Consider the following 9,950-nt stretch of genomic DNA (forward strand, 5'->3'; position numbering starts at 1 on the left):
AGCTGAATTCATAGTTTTCTTTTATTAAAATAATTAATCCTGACAAATCCTTTATCCTCCCCACAGGTTTTTCGACACATTAACGATGTTATCAACTTGTGAATTAAAGTGAGGGCAGTTTGAGTGTTTGAACATTTCCAGAAGCCAGCCTCAAATAATGAGAAGTTTGAAGTTTTGAAGGTGGCATCACAGTAATGAAATCATGAACTACAAAACCCAAGAGGCAGAAACACAACATGTTTACATTTAGTAAATAGTTACAAGAATGAATGAATCATCAATCATACCGAAAGAATCTGTTTAGAGTCCCTACACCCACTGGATATATTCTTTGTATATATATATATTTGGGGTTCTTCCTTTTTGTTCAATTGTTTGACATTTATTAGATAAAGTTTCTTGTTTTTCTCTACATTACCACAAGGGGATGCTGCTCTGTACGAGAAGCACACACTTTTTAACTTCCATCCATTCATACACATTCACACACTGATGGTAGAGGCTGCTGTGTAAAGAGTCCATTAGTATTAACTCATCCATTCATACACATTCACACTTGTCTTGCCCAAGGTCACATCGAACATGTAGCTGCAGGAGCTGGAGATTGAACCCCTCATCTTCTGGTTCAGAGAAGATTGACTCTACCACTGATCCACAGCCGCCGCTGTTGGTCTGTTGCCTGTTGGTGATATTTAACGGTCATCACACCAAAATATCTCGACTGAAACGTTGGAAATAAAAGCTTAACATGTTTATTTACACGTTTATTCATACATTGCAAGACATATTTTATTATTTGTGAACAGATTGTGGTTTGATCATGGTGAGTTCTCTGCTCCCTCCTCTGCTGAAGCTGTTTCCTTTTCTCCAGCTGACAAAAGAAAACACAAACAAACAGTTAGCTGGTGCACATTTTGATTCGTCCTCTTTTATTTGGCGCTCTTTCAGAGCTGTTTTTATATTTTGTCTGGGTCGCGCTGTAGCTCTTAGTTCATTGAAAGCAACACTAAAAACTACAACTATGGCCCAGAACCAAACTCCATTATTAGCCAGAATTAAGCTGAATATCATATCTAAGTATGTACATATTGAAAGTGCGTGATTGATTCTAGCTCTGCCCCTGCTCCCTACTGTTATCCTGCTTTTATTGAAGTCCACCTGTAGAGTCTCTCCCTGGAGTCCATGGTGTCAGGCCGGTGATACACTTTGGGATCCACTTGAGGGTGGTGTTGGAGGACAACTCGCCCCACTCGCCCTCAGCTCGGTCCTGCAGAGAATGCAGGGAGAGAGAGAGACTTTGGAGGCAGCATGACTCTGTGTGCAACAAACTCCAGGCTCGCTCAAGATGCAACACACTGCAAAGTACATCTCCATCACTAAAAAACATGCACCGTCAAGCTTTTGTCAAATAATGAGCATGCATCCAAACCAAAGAGTGCAGCTGCGGAGCTGAAAGTAAGTAAATTACGAAATAAAGAAAGAAATAAAGAAGCTTGCACACATAAGATTTTAAAGGTCCACTTGTTAGAAACGTATCTAAGTGATGTTTTCAGCGAAACTGCTCTTCATCAGAATCAAAAGCAAAATGGCCGCTTTGATATGTTGACAACTGACACACGTGACAGTCAAGTTCCTGCTCTGACAGACACATCATATAAATTGCATAGACACAACTGTAGCACTGAACTCAAAGGCTAGTGATGTATATCTACACCCCCGTTACGCCTCGTCTGCAGAGTGTAAGACCGGCCCTAATCCGCCATCTGAGGTAGTAACAGATGCGTAATGGGGGGAATGAGCTGGCAATGTGAAACGTCGGAGCCAGCAGGGCAGAACAGTGAGGTGTGTGTGCATGTTGGAGGGTATATGTATGTGAATCTCTTGCTGTGTGTCTACACGCGGTGCCTCTAGTGCTTCTGCAACGCTGTAACGCACTTTGAATCCACACACGAGGACCGATCTGACACTGTGGCAGATGAACTTGCTTACGGCTTTACGTAAAGGGTTAGTGACAATAAAAACATAAAATAAAAATCAGGTGTTGATACCGGCTGTCAGGCTTAAGGCGAATCATGAAGTCATGAGATGATTGAGGAGATGAGCTATTTTGTTTCTAAAGAAGGGCTCATAAATGTTGATTTTGGTCTGATGAAGAGGAGTTATGTTCACTCTGAGTTTATATTAAAGGGGACATATTATGAAAAATCCACTTGTACAGTGTTTCTGAACATATATTTGGGTAACCTGAGTGTCTACTGACCCACAAAATGTGAATTAATCCCATCCAGTCCTTTGTTTGTAGTCTTACAACACAGAGAAAAATGCTCCGTTTCTAATTTGCTCTCCTTGTGATGTCACAGTGGGATTCTCATAAAAAAAAAAATCCCCTCCCCTGGTATCTCTGACCATGGACTCCACCCCCAGCCTAGAGCAAAACTTTTGTGCATGTTCGCCATTTTTATTCTTTTATTTTTATTTTTATTTTTTATCTTTTGTTTTAATTTTTATATATTAGGAGTGATGTGTACCGGGAAAACTCATCATATCATCATCACATCATGCATGGAAAGACACTCTCGTAATCATCATGCAGGACACTGATGTGGCTCAGTGATTATTGTTACAGACATCACACATCTTCATCAGTCATATATAAACTCAGGTCCAGCACCTCCTCTGCTCCTCCTGCAGACCCTAACATGTGAGTCCCCTCCCTGGAGGCCATGTAGGGCGACCTCTGTGACTTCATATCTTTACCGTTCTCCTCAACAGTCGCCGGCTGGAGTCGAGACAGTTTGGATGGTTAAACATTGTGTCTGTGTGTCATTATGACTGGTATTCATTTGGAGTGTCGGATTGAATCCACATTACTGTAAAGCCTGCAGGGACATCAACGGAAACTGTTTCATTACCTGCTCTGTTTGTTGGAATTCTCCGTGCTGCTCACACCCGATGTCAAACACGTACCTGCCCGGACCGCACGGCTGTAAATCATAGAACGCACAAGAACCAGAGAGAGATTCAGGACTAGATGTATCTGAAATCTGAGATAATTCACCAACAGACACTAAATATGACCAGACATGAAAAATGATGATTTTAAATAAACCAGACTCTGGATACCGTCCCATCAAGTCAAATATAATAAATGTTTTCATCATTTGGCCGAGAATGTTTGGGAACAATAAGAGCAGGACTCACGTAGTTGTTGACAAAGCTGCCCTTGTATCGGTGGTGGGTGTGGATGTACTCTCCAGCTGACTCCATCTTGCCATTTACCCATGATCCTTTGTACTCTGCGCCAGTGTCATGATGGTGGTAAATGCCGTGACCGTGCCTGGAAATTAGACCACAGCAAAGATTTTGGCAAAGCATACGTTTGATAGAAATGATCAGGTTTTTCTTAGTATAACATTTCTGTAGTACATTAAGTGTCTGTTCACATTTGTTTATTTTTGTTTATTTATATTTTTTTTTACAGTTTTCATCCTCCATACAGGAGTCTGTGCTTTTCAGCCTGCAGGTCTACCTCACATGCTGCAGCCACTCTCCATCATACGTGTCTCTGTTCGGGTAAGTATAGAGACCGTGACCTTGTCTCAGGTCCTCCACCCAGGAGCCTGAAAAAACACAGAAACAAGAACACGTTGGTGTCAGAGCTTCAGCTGGACTCTAAACCTAAAACCTAAACTTCATCATACCTTCATATTTGGATCCGTCTGGGTAGTAGAAAGTTCCCTGTCCATGTTTCATGTTCTGAAGATAATCTCCCACATATCTCGCCCCATTCTTAAAGCGATATGTTCCCTGTTGGTGAGAACAGTAAAAAATAAATATGCATCATGAAAACACTATCCTCTTACAGGCGAAATGATGCCACCTTCAGCAGCACCTCTCCTGCTTCAGAGTGTTTATGACTAGTGTTGTAGCACTTGAGATTGGTCTTGATCTGGTTTGAAGGTCTGTCTCGCCTTGGAATCAAAAGCATTTTTACTCGGTCTTGTCTCGATCTCAGATTGGGTAGACTTCGAATTTTTAATCAAGACCACCACTGATCTGCTCTTTTTCCACGTCATCACTGCCATTAGAAGGAAAAAGCTCCTTTCTAAAAGAACAAATAACTTCAATTCATGTATAATTTGATTTTTATCCCCCGCTTACGTCCGCGACTTTCCCAGTGTTACGGTCTAAGTGAGTGACACGTCCCCTGTACACAAGATGATGATTTTTCTGTGATATTATGGTCTTGCCCTGCCTTGGTCTCGGTCTTGACTCGGTCTCTGAGCACTCTGGTCTTGGGTATGTCTTGGTCTTGGATAGTGCGGTCTTCTTGACTACAACACTACTTCATTACCTCAGTCTTCATATTTTTAGTTTTAGTGTTAGAAATGAAGTTCACAAAAAAACGGCATAAAGCACTTTAACTACCTGAATTTCTCTGTTAATATCAATCAAGTTAAAACAATCTTATGTAGTTCATTATTCTCTCCGGCTGCTCTTACCTCTCCGTGTCTCTGCCCGGTCTCATAATGTCCCTGATAAACGTCTCCGTTAGGTAGAACTGCTTTACCGAATCCGTGTCTCTCCCCTGCTTCATTTCTGTCTCCTTCATATTCCTAGACACACACACACACACACACACACACACACACACACACACACACACACACACACACACACACACACACACACACAGCAGCTGTTATCAGGTGACAGTCATGCTAACCTACGTTAGCTTTAGCTAGCGAAAGTTATCACACACAAACCACATCTAGCAAACAAAAGTCATCTTATTATACTTCTCTCTCACCCCGAGTTTATTTTGTTCATCATCAAAGTCATCAGATCCGATATAAGACATGTTTTACCAGTCAGGATGTTATAAAGTTGAAGTATTAGACCGAGAGGTAAAAGTGTTGAAGATGCTCTGTGAACTCTCAGCGCTCCTGGTAGTTGACGGTTGTCATGACAACGGTAAATTCCCCCACGTCAACGTGCCGGTGTTATGGTTTAAGGAGTGTCCGTGTTAATTGGTGACTTTCACTCAAACGCGTCAAAAGAAAAAGGAGAAAATTACACGTTGCAATTATCGTGTTACGACAGACGTTAGAGACAATAATGATGAGTATATGTTTTAAAAAAAACCTAAACAAACAAGAATTTGTTAAGAAAGCAGACACAAAGTTACCAGTTAACACGGTCACTCATTAAACCATAACACCGGTTGCACATTGACTATCAGATACGTTGCCCTTGATTCATTGCTTCAAAAGTTTCACTTAAGAGTTAAGTATCTTAAACTTTTGTTTTAAGTTTTGTTCAGTACAGCATAATGTTCATTTAGTACTTAATCCAACAATCTAGAGGCAAAATGCCATCTTATTTAGCCTTTGCAGTACCAAAAGACCTTAGTCAAAAGGACCATCTGAAAAAGTACATGAAATATGGATAAGCTAGCACTAGCTTTAGCTGTTAGCTTCTTTTGTTTTCATTAAACTTTATTAACATTACATTACATTTACAATGGATTTCCTACAACACAGAAACATGTGAGTACAGGAAGACATTAAACTTACTGTAGCCTACAGAAAGGATCATGCATACAGTTACAGGTATAAAAAACAATATGAACAGCAAATAATATAGAAAATAACGCATTAATTAAAGAAGAAAGTGGGTCAGTAACACATATCAAAATAAGTTTTGCACATGGCCGCGGCTACTATTCTGCAACATAATTACATACAATTTACAAATAATCAATACAATAATGAAATAAAGTGAATCATGCAACAAAGTGGCAACAAGCAAACAGAATTTTATCCTACAGATCATCAGAAAAACTTGACAGAGTTTCAGAAAGTGTGAGAATGTGTATTTACAGATATCTTACTAGGAAGTTATAGTTAACATGATAGTGCTTCTTCTGGCTAACAAGATGTTGTTTCTCAGCAGTGACAATGGAGGACACTGTGGTTTATTTTTTATATGGAAGGTAAAGGGCTTTTCATTACAATATTCTTTCATTATTATCGAGAAGATGGCTGCAGTATTTGTACTGTGAAATGTTCCTGTTTTGTCCTAGATGACTGAATTAGCATTATTTGGTGTCCAACATAAATGAAAGAGATGCACACGAGGAATAAAATCCGAAAAAGTCTCTGCGGTCCGGAATATTTTTATTATTTGCACTGATTCCCAGGGTGAGAGAGCGCTGAGGAGAAAAGGCAGACAGTGAGGCTCCACAGCTCAGGTCGTGAGTCGCTGCAGTTGGCCTGTGTGTTATGAAGCCTAATGTCTGTGGGGACAAAATTATCTCCTGAACCTCTCAGTCCTGCCCTGCAGTGAAATTTAATGAGCAGTCTACTCCAGGTACTTCTCTGGACGGCCATAATGTCGTGGAGAGGATGGCTAACATTGTCCGATATAACCTGTCCTTCCCTGTGCACGCATCTCTCCACCTCAGTCCTCAGTGAGTCCTTACTCTTGCCTAAAACGTAGCCAGCCTTTTTTATCAGCTTGTCAAGCCGCTTAGTGTTCTTGTCAGTCATGTTGCCCCCAACAGACCACACCATAAAATGGGACAGTCCCCGACTCCCACCACTGACTGGTATTAGAACATATTTAACATTTCACTGCATATGTCAAAAGACCTGAGCCTCCTCAGGAAAAAGAGTGTCTCTGTGTCTTTTGGTAGCCTAAGTATTCACAGTCCAGTCCGCTGTGTGGTGCAGGTTATTGCGTGGATGTGGGCTGCTTTTGATGATAATTCTACCTCATGGAGGAGCCTCCATTGTTAACAGCTGTCCATTAAGCATTATCAAAGTGCATCTGGTACAGATAATAGACCGCTGATTAGCAGCCCTTTATTTAGACAACTTGAACTTGACTTGACATTAACTCATAAGCTGTGAGATTTCGCCATCTGTTGCATTAAAGATTAGAATAAACTCTGGTTGAAATCCTCTGCATTCACGTCGGCTTTCTGAGACTCACAAGGAAAATGTCTGAAGCAGTTATTCAATTAGTAGAAACACTCATGCAGGTTAAAAAAGGAAAATGAAAAAGCCTGCGGTGGTAATCCACATTGCATCATTGTCCTTAAACTGATTGTCCTCTCAGGGCAGGCCCCAAGAATATCTCCCTCCTCTTTTATTCCTTAAAGTGACTCAGTAACATGTTTAAGATGGGGGAAGATTCAGCTGAAGGTTCATTGGCTGCTTGTTCATGATTTAACACCCTTTTTGTCAGTTTACATATATCTAATCCCCTCACAACAAGGGTTAGGCGACAGTCTGAAGACCTCATATCAGTCAAAGCTAGTGAACTGACAGCATTTAAACACATTTCAAAGTCGATTTACAGAGAATATGAAGGGAGATATTATATTATTTTCCCCAAGAAGTACATGAGAGGGTCAATATCAAATTTATGTCTTTGTTTTTTATACTCGCAGCAACTTTCAGAGCAGAAAAATGAAGACAATAAAGAGCTGCAGTTCCTCCAGTGTCCACAAGAGGCTGTCTCCTGCAGTGAGTCAGTCCTCATAGAGCTCCATGTTGAAATGTCCAACTTTACAGCTGCAGTTCCTCCAGTGTCCACTAGAGTCTGTCCCCTTAGAACCCCATGTTAAAATAAACATGTTTACATCCTGGTACAAAAACATTTTGGGTCTCTAGAGCTCATTTCTCTCTTCAACTGTACGGACGGGATGTTTATACAACTCACCTGTTTACATTACATTAAGGCTTAAAGTAGGATTTGGGGCATGGCCTTTCTGAGTGACAGGTAGGAACTCATTGTTTCCCTATGTTTTTAACTTTGTATTGACTTTATAAGGTTAACATTTTTACCACAACACATTTTAGATAGTATACCTTGATGTCAGAGGTAAATAAGATTAGTGGGGACAGTATATGATGATCCTTTGTGTGTATGCACACAAACTTCATTCCACAAGAACTATTGTCCCCCCCGCTGGCCTGCACTCACAGGGCCTGAGCACGGTTCCCTTTTCTACATAACGTCGTAATACAACACATGCACACAAACTTTACGTGATCATGAAGCGTGCTAAGACAAGCAGACTCGAAAATAAATAAATAAATGATGAAGGCTGTCCAGGTTTCATACCCGGGGCTGAAGACACCTCTTCCAAGCGTGCCAGGGCCAAGGAACGGAGCACTCACACAAGTCAAACAAACTGGACTTTAGGGGTTAGCCTAAGCGTGGTACAGATTGCCTAGTGTGAGTGCACCCTAAAACAGCCTCAGCTAAAAAAAAAAAAAGTCTGTGTTTGCCCCTGTTGGTGAAACTAACGAGTGTAAACAAAAACTTCCTCTCTGAGTGGTGGTGGGATCATGTTAGGGCGGTGGGCAACCGCCCCAAATGTATGGTAGGGGAAGATGGGAGACATGAACTAATCAGACCTATTATGCTGTAAAAACAGACTTTTTTGAATGAGTGTATATGTGATTTCCTGCGCTTCTGCAGACAGCCTCTAGTGGATACTCGAGGAACTCCAGGACTTTTTACACTTCTACATGGGCTTCATTCTTCAACACGGGAGGCTGCTGCTAGCCCAGCAGCTTACTTTGTTAGCCGCCATATTAAATTTCTCAAAAATTGTAATGAAATCAGAATAAATGTTTTAGAAAATATTGCTTTGTTTACAGTGTTACTTGATGTATTGCTAATTCCTGTAAAAATGCAGACCTGTATTTGAAATCATTATAATAATACTTCCTAAATGTTCCTTCTAAAACAGGTTCCTCTTGTTCTCATGCATTCATTATTTACATCAAGTCCTGTGTCTCGTTTGAAAGTCTGCGGTATGACGATGTGCCTCTCTGTTGAACTTGTATTATTCTCCCATCCTGCAGTGTCCCTCTTTGGGACGATGATGGCAGGACAAAAACGAGGCCTCCAAATCTCTGACACGACCATTAGTCCTCCGTAATCTCTAAAGCCGCCCCAGAAGGATCCTGGGGGAATTTCTGTCGGGGGATTCATCAGCTATGCTTTTATTTATAAGCCCGTCAAAGCAATCACAGGATGATGGATGGATTCTGTGTAATATTTAAAAATCAGCTAATAATCCTCAGGCTGCGGCGTGATGGTTTGTTCTTCAACACTAACTCTCCTTCATCACATGGAAGACTCTTTATAATAATCATCATCAGTATAAACTTTATTTATTTTCCCCATTCATACAATCAAAACGTCGAGGGATGTTTTATTATGAGGGGAACGAGTAGACAAAGTGTTCACATGGAAATTAAGTTCAAAGAAAAACAAAATTAAGAGTGTAAGAGTTAGATAAATAACATGAGATTTAAAATAAAAACCTTTTTAATGAAGATGAAAGGGTTGTGTTATAAAAATAGAATAAATAAATGAAGGTAATAACTACTGCCGTCAGCATTAGCTAGTTAATCCAGATGAATTAAGGTCAGAAATAAACACTTTTTTTAACACGATTAATCTCCTTCTATTTTGTCCCTTCAGGCTCACCGTAGATAGTCGTCCTCAGTGTCTCCCTGTAGTCTCAGTGATGATAAAGAAGGACACTGCTGCATCTTTGAATGTCTCATTTCACTTTAACAAACTCTCAGACAGCTCAGCTGACGAGTCCAAAGTAATATCCCCCTTATGACATCACACGTTGACCTTTGTTACCGTTCCTTTGAACTGTCAGACCTCACTTTGGGATCCCTAACCACTTCCTGTTTCTGGGCTTAACTTCATGTCCTAACCGTCCATCTACAGGAAGCGCCTTACTTTATTTCAAAATAAAAGCAGGGTTGAATTCAAACAGGAAAACAAGTAACCTCAGCGTAGACGGAACCAAAATTCCAAATAACCATTTCTGTGTCTGCGTGTGTGTGTCTGTGAGTGTGTGTGTGTGTGTGTGTGTGTGTGTGTTTGTCTTTCTGTCTGTCTGTCTGTCT

At 40.7% G+C, this 9,950-nt stretch overlaps 1 protein-coding gene across 3 annotated transcripts; it reads right to left on the minus strand.

Moving 5' to 3' along the window:
• Positions 1–736: 736 nt before the first annotated feature.
• rsph1 (radial spoke head component 1) lies at positions 737–4,953 on the minus strand. Of its 3 annotated transcripts, none has more exons than XM_065949744.1 (9): positions 4,811–4,953; positions 4,503–4,616; positions 3,702–3,807; positions 3,530–3,620; positions 3,202–3,337; positions 2,913–2,984; positions 2,672–2,779; positions 1,159–1,267; positions 737–871 (listed from the first exon to the last, which is right to left on the minus strand). In XM_065949744.1, the coding sequence occupies exons 1-9, from the start codon at positions 4,859–4,861 to the stop codon at positions 819–821; spliced, it is 840 nt and encodes a 279-aa protein (XP_065805816.1). In that variant the 5' UTR covers positions 4,862–4,953; the 3' UTR covers positions 737–818. The 3 variants fall into 3 exon arrangements, with proteins under 3 accessions (XP_065805816.1, XP_020496339.2, XP_065805817.1); XM_065949745.1 differs by having other exon boundaries at positions 759–871; positions 1,132–1,267; XM_020640683.3 differs by lacking the exon at positions 2,672–2,779.
• Positions 4,954–9,950: the final 4,997 nt, after the last annotated feature.

Source organism: Labrus bergylta, chromosome 21, assembly GCF_963930695.1.
Source record: "Labrus bergylta chromosome 21, fLabBer1.1, whole genome shotgun sequence".
Classification (NCBI taxonomy): domain Eukaryota; kingdom Metazoa; phylum Chordata; class Actinopteri; order Labriformes; family Labridae; genus Labrus; species Labrus bergylta.

What these genes read in the sequence shown, in the direction of transcription:
- rsph1 (XM_065949744.1), bottom strand. Translation starts at nt 4,861, where the DNA reads ATGTCTTATATCGGATCTGATGACTTTGATGATGAACAAAATAAACTC. An exon ending in GCAGCTTTGTCAACAACTAC is followed by an intron (nt 2,985 to 3,201) that starts GTGAGTCCTGCT and finishes TATGATTTACAG; the next exon opens with CCGTGCGGTCCGGGCAGGTA. An exon ending in AATTCCAACAAACAGAGCAG is followed by an intron (nt 2,780 to 2,912) that starts GTAATGAAACAG and finishes TCTCGACTCCAG; the next exon opens with CCGGCGACTGTTGAGGAGAA.